This window comes from Hordeum vulgare, chromosome 1H (genome assembly GCF_904849725.1).
Source record: "Hordeum vulgare subsp. vulgare chromosome 1H, MorexV3_pseudomolecules_assembly, whole genome shotgun sequence".
Lineage (NCBI taxonomy): Eukaryota > Viridiplantae > Streptophyta > Magnoliopsida > Poales > Poaceae > Hordeum > Hordeum vulgare.
In genome coordinates this window covers 489,171,414-489,188,165 of record NC_058518.1, presented here as the reverse complement: position 1 = coordinate 489,188,165, position 16,752 = coordinate 489,171,414, and the positions used below count along the sequence as shown (strand labels likewise).

Genomic DNA, 16,752 nt, shown 5'->3' with positions numbered 1-16,752 from the left:
ATGCATAGGAATTTCGAAGGAACATAGGATATCAACTACATTTTGTTCCAAATCACAACAAAGGAATTTTCCCTATAGAAATCGTGTCTTTTGAATTTCTTACGTTTTTCCTTTGTTTCAATAGGGGCCTTCACTTCTTATGATAATATTTGTAATGCCACTTCTTCAAATTGCCAGAACTCTAGTCCAGTTGAGATGTTGCAACAATCCACTTGAGATCACAAAATATGTTTCACTTGTTTGAAATTACTTGAGAGCCGAATTTTTGGCTGGAAGACAGAATCGTTTTCCTGCATTTATACAGTTACAGAGCTACCAGTTACTAGTTAAGAGACACACCTCTCCATGGACGCTCCAGCTACACACAGACACGATGCTGGCACGACTCGGCATCGCTGCTCCTGAGGAACAACCCAACATATATCTATATCCAGGCTACTATGGCTCCTCAGACCTCGGCCTCGAGGTACTGAGAATGAGCTGCAGCGAGGAGAGCGGCTCCGATACCTGACCCATCATTCGCAAGCTTGATGACGACGGAGGATGATACTTCCTCCCCTAGCATCTCGCGCAGGGTGCTCTCCAAGGTTTCGCTGAAGATTGTGTAGTGCTCATAGAGCCCGCCGTCCATGGCAATAACCGTCCTGTGCTTGTCGCTACTGGGGATGTCCCGTCCAAGCTTTTTGAGGACCCCGTGTATCCCTGCAGCAGCGAGGCGCGCCCCACGCTTTGCAACAATGTCGCATACAGCCACAACTAGCCGCCTCGTTTTAAGTGAGGTGCCCTGGATCTGCAAAATAAATCAAGGATTTGGATGTGTTCAATTAAGTTTTACAATGAAGGGAATATTTGAGACAAGCGCTAAAATGGGGAGAAAGGGTAAGGCGATTACCCCCAGGACATCTTTAAGTTTGGCTCCAACTGTTCTGAGATCAGGTGATGTGTCGTGGTGCATCATTGACATATGTGGCGTCCTGGATACATCATCTCAAACTCTCATTCTCTGGGTATGTAAACAAAAGATATCCCACAGGAAAATGGTGTGGGTGGCAGACAGAATTTATCTAACTTCTTTAAAGACCGGACTAATGTAAAACTAATAATCAGGTATGAACTTATGCTGAGCAACTTTTTACTATGTCAAGTATGTTGTCAATGCATTTATACTGGGAGCTTATTAGCGGATCAATGCAGGAATTCTAGCCCTAGCCCATATAGACTCTTCATGGTTACCGTTTTAGTTCATCTATCTTTCTACTTTAATTCAAGCACGGGAAGACAAGCACTGTAGCATTTCTTCTTATCTGTGTTCCATACTTTATTATGAAACACAAAATCGAGTTGAGACTACACTTACCTAAGAATAAACGGAATCTTTAGTTTTGGTGGTATATCATCACCAAAAAGTGAAGCTTCTTCAGTCATCTTTAACAGGACTCTTCTCACAATTTCCCCCAAATACATACCAGAGATCAGCTTTTCATAAATCTACAAAAGAAATAAAGTTATAACCAGCAGTGAAAGAAAACAACAAGATGTATATCTTTAGTATGAGACCTGTTCACCAGGATTCAGGCTTTCTGCATCTAATGCTTGATCAAATTCAGTCAAAGGGAGGTGGGACGATCTGAAGTTCCCCCATTCCATATTAATTACCTGTGAGAAATCATAAAAATCATGACAATCCTGACAACTATCTCAATCTCAAGCAACATGACTTTTGATAATTACAGATGACGTGTTGTTTCTTCTCTTGTTTTTCACATTCATTTATTTATTTTTGGCATTACCATACTTTTTTTTTGAACACCTGTATAGTTTTTGCCCTGTGAAGCACAATAACACTCACCATATCTCCTGACTTGGGAAGGAGGCCATGCCATTTAGGAATTGCATTGGCACGTTCCACGTATGCTGCATTGGTACCTGTACCTAGAATAACAGCAGCAACGACATCACTGTCATCATATCTGCCCCCAGCCAATGTCCCTATAGTATCATTTACCTGCATAAGATCATGCAGGTACATGTCAGGTTATAGAAAAGATAGTTGTTAGAGTTTGGACACAGGATATATAACAAAAATTATCATGTAACTTTCACAGCAAAGAAACTAACCAATGCTGTCACTTTCATATCAAGCCCCTGACGGTCCAGAGCACTGCTTAATTCAGCCACCACATCTGCGCCTACCTGACTTCACAGCAACATGCAGTAACTATTATGTTCCAGATAGATTTGCAAGTTCCAGCAACCATAGGTGATACGGGCATAATTTTGAGTAAACAGTGTATGTTTCCAGTGAAAGGTCAAGTCTTGTCTGACATTGTTAGGAGTATAATATTAATCTTTGTGATGTTTATGAGAGAACTAACCGTTTCATCAATAGAAAAACCTTTAGTCCACTTGATAAGAGTTCCAGATGCAATGGAAGACTGCTTTACTGGAAAAGAGAAAGTAAAACCAAGTTCTCTTTGCCTTCCCTCAAGAAGATGAAAATCTTCACCCTCTGAGGAAACAAATTTTGCCAAAGCAGCGGCAATAAAATCAAATAGTTCCTGAAAAAAAAAACATGACATGTGACAAACTTATCCATTGATCAGAAAGGGTGCAAAACTGACTATGGAACAATTTTACTTGCGAGGTCCCGGTCATTAAGTGTGCCGGGATTGAGATCTCTTCACATTCTTGCTTCACAACTCGCCCTTCCTTGCCTCCTAATTGAACACGTAAAACGCGGAAATTTGTCCCTCCAAGGTCAAGTGCATAGAACAGCCCCTTCTCTTGCCTGCCAATGTGACCCTTGACATGTTAGATATACAAATCCTAAGTGCAAATGCATGAAATGGTTCAATGATTGGCTGGAGGCTGTAGCTCCACCTATTAAGTTTAAACCCGGTGTGTGGCACTTGTTAGTATAAGATACCCATCATGAGTCATTCCCCGCTCAGAATATCATCACCAACGGGCGACGACTAATCTATAGGAAACTAGAATACAGTCCCAGGAGATTCTCGCTAGAGACTTGAGCGCCCAAAGAAGAAGGCGGTGGTTAGCATAAGATACCCATCCCATAGGATTTACACACAATTGTTACTCTGGGACCCTTTGTGTAGTGTTTAACAGAAACATACAGAAAGACCATCAATTACAGGATTACGTGTAAGCACCGCAGCAGGTGACCAAAAATTGACTGGCCTTATAGTTATAAACGATAAGACCAATAAACTTTCAGAAACATTTCACTTAAAGTTGCAAAGCAGTTCAGAACGACTAACAGCCTTAATCCTGTTGGGTTCCAACTAAAGAACAGTGGTCTATATCTTGCAAGAACCATATGGTCAGTGACTCGGTACGGTTGGCACATCCATCCAACCATAGCGTACACGAGCGAAGTTCGAAGAGCTAATCGGTAAGTGACAGTCTTTCCCCCTCCTAAAATCATGTAATGTAAGCAATAAACCAAACGAATTCCCCTCATTTTTCTAAACCCTGCGACAAATTTGCCTCAATCTATTACTAATGAAGTCGAAAAGAGTATCATGTTTCCCTCAGATACACATACACGCCCAGTTGGCAGACAGGGTCTAGACAAATCATCATCGCAACAGTAGTACGGCCACAACCTTCAAACGGTCAAATCCACAGGCAGAATCCTGCCCATTTCACCGAGTCAGGAACCCTACCCTGCAACCCATTTCTAGCACAACACGTACGAGGTGAGCCGCGACAGCAATCCCTCAACCGCGGAGCAACCCAGGCAATAGACAGCTACAAAAAAAAATCCATCACGCGACCGCTTCTCCTCCTCGTTTTTTATCTCTCGCAGGAACAGACGGAGGAAAAAACAAGGGCAGATCCATCGGACCTGACGACGCTCATTCGCGACAGGCACACCGGCTCCAGAGGAACGAACGAACGAACGAGGTAAGGCAAGGCGAGGGAACCTCCCGAGCCTCCAGCCCGGCGGAGGTCCCAATCGAAACAGGCACGCACACGGGGAGAAGGAAGGAAGGAAGAGAGAGGCGAGCGTTACCCCGAGGGGAGGGAGTCGACGTAGCTGATGATCATCCCGAGCTTGCTGCCGCCCTCGGAGGCGAGTCCGGCGTGCATCTCGACGGCGACGGCGTCGGCGACCTGGCGCAGGCGGGCGGGCGGCGCGGCGCAGCGCTCGTCGAGGCCCCGCAGCACGGCGTCGGCGCGGCCCCACCGCTTGGCCTCCCGCATCTGGCGCCGCGCCAGCAGCGCCACCCCCACCGCCGCCGCCGCCGCCGCGACCGCCGCCACCGCCGCCTTGTTCCTCATCGCCGCCGCCCGCCTGCGCCTCTGTCGTGTGTGTGCGTGCGTGCGTGCGTGCGTGTGTCCCGAGCTGCGCGCTCGGTGCTCGCTTGGTCCGCCGTTGGCCCGTCCCCTCCGCCGTAAATATGGGCGGGGCGCGGGGGGCCGTTCGGGAATGCGTCGTGGGCTCCTTTTTCAGCCGTTTGCGAGGCGGTGTTGGGCCGGGTGGCTTTCGCGGGCCTGGCGAGTGGGCGGGCCGGCCGTGACGCGGACCGCACGTGGGTTCGGGGTCGGGTGCGCGGCACGTGGCGCGGGGGGTAAATTTTTTTTGACCTTTTCGATGGTGCGTGCCCGCATGTGGCCCGGACGGGACCGCTCCCGATTTGCACGCTCCGAAACTTACGAGATCCGAAAGGGAGCACCCAACAGGGATGCATTTGCGCCCAGTATGCTTTATGCTTTAACGAAAAAACAGATGCATTTGCACCGTGCGAAACGACAACGCGTCCGCTGGTATCGTATAGCACGGTTTTGGGTCATGGAGCGGCTGCCACTAACCGGAATCCATTCTTCTTACGGCCGAAGGGGCTAAGGAAATTATGTAGGGATCCTATATACTCCTTCCGTTCCTAAATATAAGTCTTTAAAGAGGTTTCATTAGTGGACTATATATATGAATGTATATAGACATATTTTAGATTGTAGATTCACTCATTTTGTTCCGTATGTAGACTTTTAGTGAAATATCTTAAAAGAATTTTATTTAGGAACGGAGGGAGTATGTTCCTAAAAAATTCATGCAAATCAAAGGTGACCGAAAGGTGGCAATAAAGTTTATTTTCGGGGTTTAAGTCCTAGTGTTTACATTTATTTCAGGATTTTCGGGGATGCACATTCAGTGGGAGGAGAATTTTCATCGATGACGAGGCGTCTATGCTAACTTCATAAATCTCAATATGACATGTTGGTTCAGTCTTTCAAATGTGTTCATATGGGTAGAATGTGCGTATGTACGTTCATACAGGTGAGTGTATACACGTGTATATGAACGCTTACGTTTGTATTAGGTTCAAAAAAAAAACAATTTACTCTCGTCAGGGGTTTTTGTTTCTTGCAGAATGATGGCAGTCCGTCCGCTGTTATCATATAGCCGGACTCTATTCTTACCAAACAAAGGAGACCAAAAAGTGGAGATGAAAGTTGATTTGGTCTGATCAATAAAGGTTGGGCCGCAAACTCCCTCGAAAGTTAGAAGCATGTCATTTTTGTCATCTAAGAGCCTTGTTGAATTGTCCTTTTTCATACTTTTTCGCTTGTAAAAGATACATACCTTAATCGTTCATTTTCTTTTTGGTTGGAGATCACATATGGCTGATGATATACACTTGTAAAACTAATAAGGGTGTATAAATTTACCTCACTCAAAGCGGAGCCGAAAGGGACGCATTAAGAAGTTTGTTAGGGCCACCAAATACCCATAGGGGACAATGGACAACCTAACATTTTGTTTTGGACGCATCGTGCTTAGGTGAAAGCAAACAGAAATATGCTTTTTTGTATTGATGTCTAATTTTTACTAGAAAAAACATGTGTGGAGCGACAACTAAAATGGCGATTGAATGAAGAGTAAGCGTGCGGGAAATACACATGGGACCGCGTCAAGAGAGCAGGTAAGCTATCCTCCTCCGAGATATAGATACACGCAATAGTGGCAACATAGATATGTCACCAAAAACATATGATTACATATATGCATGATTTATGACTAAAATAGCTCCTCTTGATTCCTTCCCTAACCCTAAGCGGCTAGGGAAAACCTCCCCTTTAGACTTCATCGGCGAGCCCGTGGGTTTATGTCCCCTCGCATGTTGCTCCGACGCGTGGTGGCGGGGAGGAGAATCATGATGCCTCTGCTATGGTTAGTAGTTTAGGCTAGGATTTTTGTAGACCTCGTAGGTGCGACGCTCAGGCGGATGACGATTTTTTTTTGAGTTTGTCTTCTCGCCTTTAATCCTCCTCGAATTCGTTCGTCTGAACGTAGTATGGTTACAACTAACAATTATAATAAACTTCTTATTTTTTAATTGTGTATCGCCTGTCGAAGATTGAAAATGCACTAAACCAACAAATAGTAAAGGGCAGGGGCACCGAATATACAAAGGTGAACATTATATCACGCGCATCCACGTAAATAGTAAATTTGTATAAAATACTAGATTTTGAAATATCACGGTATGAAACTTATTCGACCATTTTACTCACGTGAGAAGTTTCGTGATGTATTGACATCCATGATATTTTTAGTGAAGAAAATACAATTATGACCATACTATTCATCAAACAGTGTCTTCTATATATAGCTCTGATTTTGTCATTTTCCTTTAAATTACCACGGATGTGATTTCTTCGTGAAACTTCACATGCGAGTATATTGATTGACTATGTACTATATTACAAAAATAATTGCAGACACTCTCGCCACAACACAGTTTAAAGACCACAATAGTCTCTCACCTCTTGAGGCGAGACTTAGAAATCACTGGAAAACATCAGTTGGAGCATCAATATGTCATATGTGCAAATGAGGCTTCTAATCCCTGAACAACAGTTGAGAGATACTCATCTACATTCGGTGATCAGTAGTGATAATTCAAAACGATGCCTATACTCATCTACACTCGGTGATCGGTATATTCAAAGAATAAGGTTTAAAAAATCAAAACAATATGAAATTGTTAGGCATCCAAGATGCTCATGCACGCAAGGTGTGTGCAAAAATTAAAATTGTTCGGACATCCGAGGACCTCGTGCAAAAAAAATAACAATTCAAAATCGGCTGTAAATAATGTTCTTTAAAAAAAAATCCAAGACACTCATTGTTTTTTGTGTACGAGCTCACGGAATGTTCAAACACCACGAATTTTTGCATGCACCTTGCCCACATGAGCATCTTGGAGGCCTAATTTTCTTAATTTATTTTAAGTTTCTATATTTTTTTAAACTTACTGTTCACACCCGCTGTACATGAGCCTGGGTGCAGAGTAGCCACTCTCATAATAACATTTTGTTTGGGACACCAACTTTTTAATCCCGAGCTGATATGCACACTCATGAACAGTAAATTTGAATAACAAAAAATAAAAAATAATATGATTTTTGGTGATAAAAAGTGATTAATGTCTCAGTTGCATGTAAATGAAATGACATTCCTGGAGCTACGGGGAAAACAATAAAATCGATGCTCCAACAAGGCCAATTTAGGGGGCATTGATTTTTATTTTTGTTTTTACCCAGGCCTCCACGAATGTTATTTCATCATGAGATTTTGCAGGGAGGCGGGTAAATCATTCGTCAATGTTTATCACAGAAATAAAATGACAAAATTTTGAATTTGTATACTACTCCCTCCGTTCTTAAATATTTGTCTTTTTAAAGATTCAACTATGGACTACATACATACAGAGCAAAATGAGTGAACTTATACTCTAAATTATGTCTATATACATCCGTATGTAGTCTGTAGTGAAATTTCTAAAAGACAAATACTATTTAGGAACGGAGGGAGTACTATTTTTTTGGTTTTGCTATTCGTGCGGGTGCATATGAGATCGTGATTAGAAGAGCACTTTCGATTTTTTTTTGTATTATTATTACTGTTGGTCTTTGTTGCAAAATTACAGGCCCACACAGTTTAAGGAAAAAGGCCCAGATGGGTCTTGGTCAAGGACGCCCAACCCCGACAAACAGGAACAGTCCTGACCCTCGCAGCAAAAGCCCGCACCACCCTCCTCCGCCGCCACCGCCACCGCCACCGCCACCGCCGGCAACCACCGGATCCGGAGAAGAAAGAGGCAGCGCCCGGCCAAGCGAAGCGGGGGAGGAGATGGTGGGCGCTCCGTCCTCGCCGGTGGTGAACGTGTACCCGCTCGCCAACTACACCTTCGGCACCAAGGAGGCCAAGATGGAGAAGGACACCTCCGTCGCCGACCGCCTCGCCCGCATGAAGGTCAAGTGAGTGCGCCTCCCCTCCCCCCCTGATCCAGACATGCCCATAGTCTCCTGATGTCTTGCTCTCGCCGGAAACCCTAAACCCTAGAGCTCACATCGTTTGCGTGTTTTTTTTTTGTGGGTCGAAGGCCTCCCTCGTCATCACCACTTTCTTGCTTATTCTAGTCAAAATTTGAGAATGCCTTGTTTTGGCCCTTAATTTGGGTGCTGTCGAAGTTGCGCTATGACTGGTCATGAAGCATAGTGTTTTTTCGCATCTGCCTTGCTTTAAGCGGAGAGTGTTGACTTTAAAGTAATGCCCAGCAATCTAGCTTATGAGCTCGACCATACACCCTTTAGCTTTAGGGCCGTCTTGCTTTGTGCCTGTACTGGATGCGTGTTGCGAAGGGAACTATAATAACCATCACTAAAACTTGCTGGAAGTTCTAGATTTCGAGCATGGTGCTTGGCAGGTCCCTTTCTTGTGAGGAGATAACTGGTAACTTTGGAGCATTATGTAGCAAATAGTTATACATGATAATTTGCTGGAACACTAGCCTGGAGCATCAACAAACAGTCATCAGTTATCATATAGTTAATAAAGGAAGCCCATTTATCAGCTTCTTCAATCGATTGCTTTTTTTTTTTATGTATGTGTGTTCTATGTTGTGTCCTACGTATCCCCTGAACACTTGGCTACTCTGCTAAATATGCTGTGTGACCTTATTCTGTCGAATGTACATCAGTTAACCTACTAATTACTTGTGCAATGACAGCTACATGAAAGAAGGAATGCGAACAAGTGTTGAAGCAATCCTATTGGTATGTTTCTATACTTCCAGCTCATGGTTATTGTCATTTACGTTCTTGTGCTTAAAACATCCAGTGGCTGGCAAACTTTCTGCAGTTACAGTTGGCTATGGTTGTAGTAATTTGCCAAATAAACTGAAATATTCACTTGGATTGTCTTATATAGGTGCAAGAGCACAACCACCCCCACATACTGTTGTTGCAAATTGGAAATACATTTTGCAAACTTCCTGGTGGACGGTTGAAGCCTGGAGAAAGTGGTGAGTTTTTGGTTGCTCAAATTTTCTGCTGTATCATATGTTCCTTAACTGGTACCATCATGAATCTTTGTCTGTTGTCTGGAATCCTGCAGAAATTGAGGGCCTGAAAAGGAAGCTCTGCAGCAAGCTTGCAGTTAACTCACCTTCCTTTCCGCCTAACTGGCAGGTAATGAGCCAAGAACAGTTCGGTTTCCTTCTTGTTAATGGTGAATGATCATATCTCATTACTTAATTGTATGGGCCTTTAAGTTGTATCTGATCACTTTGTGCGTTGCTGGATCATAGTTAACCCAGTAGTACTGAAGGTTATCTGCATCTTGAAGAAAGAAAAACTGAACTGCCATCTCAACGTTCCCTAACCTGTCTACTTAACACGGTTGTTATAGTGATTTATAGCTTAACTGATGCAGCGAGAACATTACATGGCTCCTTATGTGCTACATATTGTGGCTGCACCTAAATTGGAACAGTGCCATGTGTGTTAATTGCAGAAAATCATGATCACAGTTTCCAATATTCAAAACATGAAATGCCTACCGTCATACTAGTGTGCCAATCTAAAAAGCACGGATACGGGGAGTCGGGGACGGAAAGACGGGGATATGCATACGGGGATACGGGATACGGCATTTTCCAAAAACAGCTATTCGGGGATACGGCGAGTACATATAAAATTAAATAAAAGTATGCCATGTAATATAGAGTTAAGACAGGAATTTAAAGAGAAAGAGATTAGAATAGAGAAAGAATAGAATACTGCCCCAGTTTGTGTCTCTTTTATCAAGTTCTTGATTGATCCTCGTGCCCCCATGTCATTGCAAGCCGCATCTTGCAAAACACATCAAACACAAACAGTAAAGAAGATTAGAAATTTAGAAGAGTAGACGATATATTCTGTCCCACAATATGAACACATGAAAACAGTAGAGATGTTTGCTTTGCTTACCCAATTTGCAATGCCATTTGGCTCCCAATTGCAGAATGGTTTGGCAATCTCAACACCATATTATAAATACAAACCGTGACAAATTGATAAGGTCACATAGTCCACTAAGAACATGATAAATATGGGCATAAGAAGGCTCAGATGGTCACATAGTTTCAAACACAAACAGTTCAAATGGCAAATAGGTAGTTCATAAGTAGATTGCATAACAACTAGAAACATAAATGGAGAGAACGACTGATTGTCTCATTCTCTCATGGCTGAAAGAGTGAATGGCAGTAGACTCAAGTAAGAGAATCAATGATTTCCTCCTCCAATTCTGGTTCATCAAGTGAAAGATCTGCAGATTCAAGCATGCCAACACCAGCAGAAGTCTTAACTCCATCTCCCCCAACATCCCACATTCAGTTTAGCCCAGTTAGATATGCTTGAGAATTCCTTGAAAGAAGGCGATGGTTGTTGTGTGTGTACACCAAATCAGAAACTCGAGCAGGTGTTAGCATGTTTCTTGCAGCACTATGGATGAAACCATATGTGCTCCAATTCCTTTCACAGCAAGAGGAAGATGCAGGCTGCACAAGTACCTTCAATGCTACATTTTTTAATAGCTTTGTGCTGACTCCATGAAGTGCCCCACCATTGTTTAGGTTCAAAATCCGCTCTATCTTCAATAGAATCTGGATTTTCGAAGGCATTCATGAAAAGAGTATAACCAGCAAATTCCTTCTTGATGGTTTTGAAATCCTCTTGATCTGGATAGAACTTCCGAAAGCACTTGTTTCTCATTTCTGTAACTTCATGGTCATCATTGGGGCTGATACGGCCAGGGACTTCATTAATCCAAGCTGGATTATAGTATCTACTCCTTCCGTCCCAAAATAAGTGACTCAACTTTGTACTAACTTTATACAAAGTTTGTACGAAGTTGAGTCACTTATTTCGGGACGGAGGAAGTATTATATAAATCAGCAAGCATGTACGAAGTTGAGTCACTTATTTCGGGATGGAGTATGAAACAACATCTATGATCTAGGTATCACTTCAGAAGTTCAGAATTCAAATTATACCTTGGGTTTAGTGAGTGAGCCAGACAATGTAAAGGGGTATTGCTCTTGGTCCAACGGGAAACAAGGATCTCTTTAATAATGTCATACGAGATGCACTCTTCACCTTGCTCCTTTTCTTCAAACTGATAGATAGGTATTTTGACCTATGAACAAAAGAACAAACCAAATCAGCATGCTCCACAAATGAAAACAGCATGTTAATGAATTGAGAGATGCTTGAAGGCTTGAAGCAACTAATCATTTACCTTCTCTATCATGGAATCCCACATTTCATAGATCAAATGGAGACATGGCTTGTCCGTGTCAGCCAACCTTATCATTGCATAAATAGGCTCGGTGAAAGAAACAATGTATTCAATTCTGTCCCACCAAATATCATTGAGAACAAGCTTCTTCACACTTTGAGCTTTAGCTAACATCATCGTCCCTATAAACAGCCCAATTAGGATGAACAACCATTTGAACAAGACCGTATCCCAAACGTGTCCCGGTGTATCCCTGTATTTTTTTTTAATTCGAATTTTGGGGATACTGCAAAATTTGCGTATCGCTGCATATCCTGCCGTATCCCCGTATCCCGTCGTATTAGGACAGCAGTTCGGCAAAATCTGGTGTGCTGTTCTTTTTAGGTGCCAATTATACTTCTTTGCGTCTGCACATTTGTGCAACAATGTTCTAACTTTCAAGTGGGTGTCTCTGTATTTAGACCTGCGGTACACTGCCCTGCGGTCCTTCTATATAGTGTTTTTGATATATTTACCAAAATATGTAGTATGTGGAATCAGCAGGAACTTTCCTGTCTAACTTCTGGTTACAGTAATTTTTGGTTCCAGTTTTGTTAATGATCATGCTGACTTTGTTGTGGTGAGATGTATGTAATAGCTCATGTAATGCCATCTCAACGTTCCCTAACCTGTAAACTGTATCCATTCAAATAAAGGTATAATATGTTGGTCTTTTCAGGTTGGAGAGTGTGTTGCTGAATGGTGGAGGCCAAACTTTGAAACCGTGATGTATCCTTACTGCCCTCCACATATAAGCAAGCCCAAGGTAGACTCTTGATTTTTTCTTGTAACCATCTATCATTAGGAAGGATTTGGACATTCGGTAATGGAAATGACCAATATGATGAACAGGAGTGCAAGAAGCTTTTCATTGTTCACCTAACTGAAAGGGAGTATTTCGCTGTTCCAAGGAACTTGAAGCTGCTTGCTGTTCCACTGTTTGAACTCTATGACAATGTTCAGGTAAGTAGCACTCCTGTTCCACTGTTTGAACTCTATGACAATGTTCAGGTAAGGAACTTGTATTGGAAGTTAACTTTTAATGGTGTTTGGAAACATTGTACCGATGCCTCAAATTTGTCGAGGTATATGCCGTAAGGTTGTGTTTGCTTAGGAACCAAGTAGAATGCAATGGGTACATCTAGGCGTTTGGTACGAAAAATACAACGTTCCAGGTTCTGTTTAGTTGAGGGAATGGCATTGAATGCGATGATTCCATTCTGTGTTTTGTTGGAGGGATTTGATCGAATGAATATGGTTTGAGTCCATTCTTCATATGAAGGGTGATGTTACCTCTTGTATATGTGTAAATTTTACCGATAGCTTATTTAATTTTTAGCAGCATTTCATTTGTATCTCCAGCTCAGACAGTTAGTAATATGCATTCACAAGCATGACAAGTATAGACATCAGATACAACACACTTTGTGACAAAAGTTTAACAGTATCAAGCACTAATGTATACTGTACAGTAACCATTCTATACAATAGTCTATGAAGTCCATACATAAGGCTTCATAAAAGCTTGTCATCCAAAGTTCTTGACATACCTAGTCATCCCAAGACGAACTAACTGTAATGTGCAATGCATGTTTGAATAATGTACTGTTTTCAACATATAGAATTGTAAAATCTAAACTCACACAGAGGTGAGCAGTGTACCCACAATCAACTCTGGAGTGTGCCCCCGAATCCAACGGACATCTGGACAATTAACACGCTAAGATTTTGTTTTTTCATGCATACCTTGAGCTTCAATTGTCTGTCACCATTTTTCTGCTCTTCCCAAACATCACCTCTGCTCCTCCTTCCTCTGTGCTCGCTGGTCTGCTCTCCTCCTAGCAGATGTCTAGCTCCAGCAGTTGCCTGAATCTCATCCACAGCAGCTAGTCCTCAATCTGCTCCAACCCAGCAGTTGGCGGCGCTGAGTTGCCATCACCCATAGCTCATCCCCGGCTGCCTGCTGATCCCTTGCCCTCATCCGGCTGTGGCAGCCGCCTGCCAAAAGTAGTGCCGGCTCACTCCCTCTACACCACCCAGCGACCATTGGCTGTCTTGCCTCCCTTTTACGGCCACCAAGGTGCGTGTGCCGCCACAGAGATAGACAAGAGATAGGGTTTTCTTTTTTGTTTACAGTGTGTGAGGTAGAGACCGCCCGAGGAATGGGTGCAGCGAGGAATCAGCGGGTTCGACCGATTTTGCGGTATCACCAGGCTCTGAATCTGGGCAAGTATTCCGGTGTGATGGACCATCTCTTTCTGGTAACTGAACACCAGCGAGGTACCAATATTTGGAACCATTCCGTTACACCCTCCAACCAAACAAACACTAAAAAAAGGCCACAGTGACAATTAGTTTTTTTCTTCACAAAAGATCTATCCCAGTATCACCAACCAATTTTGTTTTGCTTGACTGTTCCTTTCTACTACCTCTGTACACTAATGTACAGAGGGAGTACTTTCCATCTGTATGTGACTGAGAAAGGCATGTCTTTGTCTATTTTATAGAACCTGCAATATAAGTCGTTTTCAGTGCTGTCAATAGTGGTTTAGTTTGTTACATGTCCATATAGATGTTTAGCCAGGCGATAGGGATTGGACCGTTGAAAGTTGAAACCTGCAATTTCTAATAGATTCATACGGAACGCTTTCAAGTTTTATCAAAACATCTGTGCATGAAGAGTTTGCTTCCTCTTCACATATTTCCTTCCTTGTGCAGTTTGCTTAACTTCTGTGAGTAAATTCTGTTATTGCACATTGCTTATGAAATATGCTTTGTATATGTGAATGCAGCGGTATGGACCAGTGATTTCCACCATCCCGCAGCAGCTGTCTCGGTTCCAGTTCAACATGGTGAGCTCGTAATCAATGGTGGTGATGAGATGTGAGGATATCTCCATTAAGATTTATTCAGATAGATCTTGGACGAAACACCAAAATAGACGCTGATCAACTTAGCATGACTCCCTTCTTAAATGAGATCACCGATTTCCATAGTTCGACTATAAACAGATGTGTATTCCTACTGTGTTTTCATTTGGCGATGTTGTTAATTCAGCTCATGCTGGTTAGTTGCATGGTGTATCGTTAGATGATACTCCCTCTGTAAACTAATATAAGAATGTTTAGATCACTAAAGTAGTGATCCAAACGCTTTTATATTAGTTTACGGAGGGAGTAATATGTTGTTGCTCTGGAGCGCTAATTCATTGTTGTGTACGCTGCTTACCAGTGTATGTTTGTATGATTGCTGTGATCTGCTGTAGTAGCAACTGTGTAGAAGCCACCCCTTCAAATCATATATCATAGGACCATGACTATTGACCTTTTCTTTCTTTGCTCTGTTGACTCTGCTATTGCAACCTTGTTCATGTTTACATTCATGCTTGTATGGCTCTACTGTAATCTGTGCGGCACATTACCGGCTGTGGTGGTCGAGTGGCAGCACATTTTTGTAGGGTAAATGCTTGGGTCCGGTGTGCCGGCTGAACATTCTGACAAGTGGGCCTCACTGTTAGGAGCTGACATTGCAAAAAATTAACATACACACTCCTAAAATAAATAAACACAATCAACTCCTCCCTCGCGTGTGGACGAGTTGTGGATCGGCGGTGAAGCGGTCACGGCTGACCTCCTGCCGACCATCGTCCTGTTGCCGTTCCTCCCATCGTCCAAGGAGGTGTTGTGCTCATCGATGAGCATGTGCACGCACCCAAGAAGTCGCACCGCCTGTCACTTGGCGTTGCCGATGTCCAGCATGCTGAGCACTGGCGGTTTCCATGACCGCACAGGCGACCCCAGAGCGGAGGAGGATGCCTGCGGAGAGCCGTTTGAGAGGTGGCGTGCGGTGGGGAGCTGAGGCCGGTTGGCGAAGATGATGTTGTGGGCCGTCAGGCACTCCTCGATGGCGAACGGGTCGACGATGTGGAGCACGCGGCGGGAGGCGAAGTAGAGGAGCAGCGTCGGCCTGTGTGTTGTCGCACGGCGTTCGCCATGGATGGATCTTGGAGGTCCAGCGGTATGCTCTCGCCGGCAAGCACCAGCAGGAACGGCGGCGGCGCCCCCAGGCCACGAGCACCGAGGATGCGCTCGTGGAGAAGCATCCCGGCGGACGACGAGGCCAGGACGCAATTGCTTTGTTTATTTATTTCACGGATGTGTGTGTTAATTATTTTGCCATGTCAATTCCTTAGAATGAGGCCCCATTTGTCAGAAAGCGATCAAACGAGTTAAATCATCCCATCAGTGCTTTTTTAAATAAAATTAGTGAAAATACAGTGTTTTTTTATAACGGATTAACGATTTAATGGTTTTATGTGAACCTAGCCACAAATGTGGTAGTTTTGTGTAGTTAACTCGTTCCGTTGCAAAAAAAGTTTTATTGAAAACTCCCGGGACGCTCTTATCTAGAGATTTTTCTTTGAAATTTGTAGAGGAGGATTTGCAAAGAAGAGGGGGAGAATCTTCATTTACCAAGGTGAGAAAAGCTTGTGGGTATCTTGTTGCTTCTTTCTCTTTTTTTTCCCTATTTCTTTCTCCTTTCAGATCGGATCTCTGTTGGTCATCCACGGTGGCACCGTCCTTGCATGCCGAGAGTTTTTTGAATAAAGACACCCTATGGTCATCTTAGATCTGATTAACATCAAGAAAAACAAAGACGAGTATAATGGATAGACAACTCGACATAGAGCGATCAGTACAGAATAAAAATACATTTAAAAAACATACTAGTCTTCTTCTTCCTCCGATTGTATGTTGTCCGCCGAAGCTTGAAAAATGAACTGAATCAACAACAAAGAAAAGCACCACCTGCAAACGCCCTCGTCATACAAGGCTTTGAAGACTGCAATCGCCACTCGCCCTTGAGACGAGATCTAAAAATTGTTGAAGCAGCATCTACTCGAGCATCACCCTAAAAAGAACACGCTTGCAATCCACGTGCAAACGAGCGTTGTTGGCATAGGTTGTTTCCACAAATGTCTATCGCCACAAACTATCAGGCGCCATAATTCCTTACATGTTGCATCAAAACTATCTTCACAAATCAAATTGTGGCATCAGGTGAGTGTTTCCATGGGAAAACATGTGTCAACTTCTCACATGGATTGCCACGATTGCTTT

The 16,752-nt window shown here is 43.2% G+C and overlaps 2 protein-coding genes across 2 annotated transcripts; one reads left to right on the top strand and one right to left on the bottom strand.

Moving 5' to 3' along the window:
• Positions 1–212: 212 nt before the first annotated feature.
• On the bottom strand, positions 213–4,384 carry LOC123448660 (hexokinase-2). Its single transcript, XM_045125626.1, has 9 exons — positions 4,037–4,384; positions 2,638–2,788; positions 2,376–2,558; positions 2,119–2,193; positions 1,850–2,005; positions 1,558–1,656; positions 1,358–1,488; positions 893–974; positions 213–790 (listed from the first exon to the last, which is right to left on the bottom strand). The coding sequence occupies exons 1-9, from the start codon at positions 4,303–4,305 to the stop codon at positions 449–451; spliced, it is 1,488 nt and encodes a 495-aa protein (XP_044981561.1). The 5' UTR covers positions 4,306–4,384; the 3' UTR covers positions 213–448.
• A 3,587-nt stretch (positions 4,385–7,971) lies between these two features.
• LOC123448653 (pre-mRNA cleavage factor Im 25 kDa subunit 2-like) lies at positions 7,972–14,966 on the top strand. Its single transcript, XM_045125617.1, has 7 exons — positions 7,972–8,289; positions 9,042–9,087; positions 9,242–9,335; positions 9,428–9,501; positions 12,312–12,398; positions 12,485–12,595; positions 14,425–14,966. Exons 1-7 carry the CDS (start codon positions 7,988–7,990, stop codon positions 14,494–14,496), a joined length of 786 nt encoding a protein of 261 aa, XP_044981552.1. The 5' UTR covers positions 7,972–7,987; the 3' UTR covers positions 14,497–14,966.
• Positions 14,967–16,752: the final 1,786 nt, after the last annotated feature.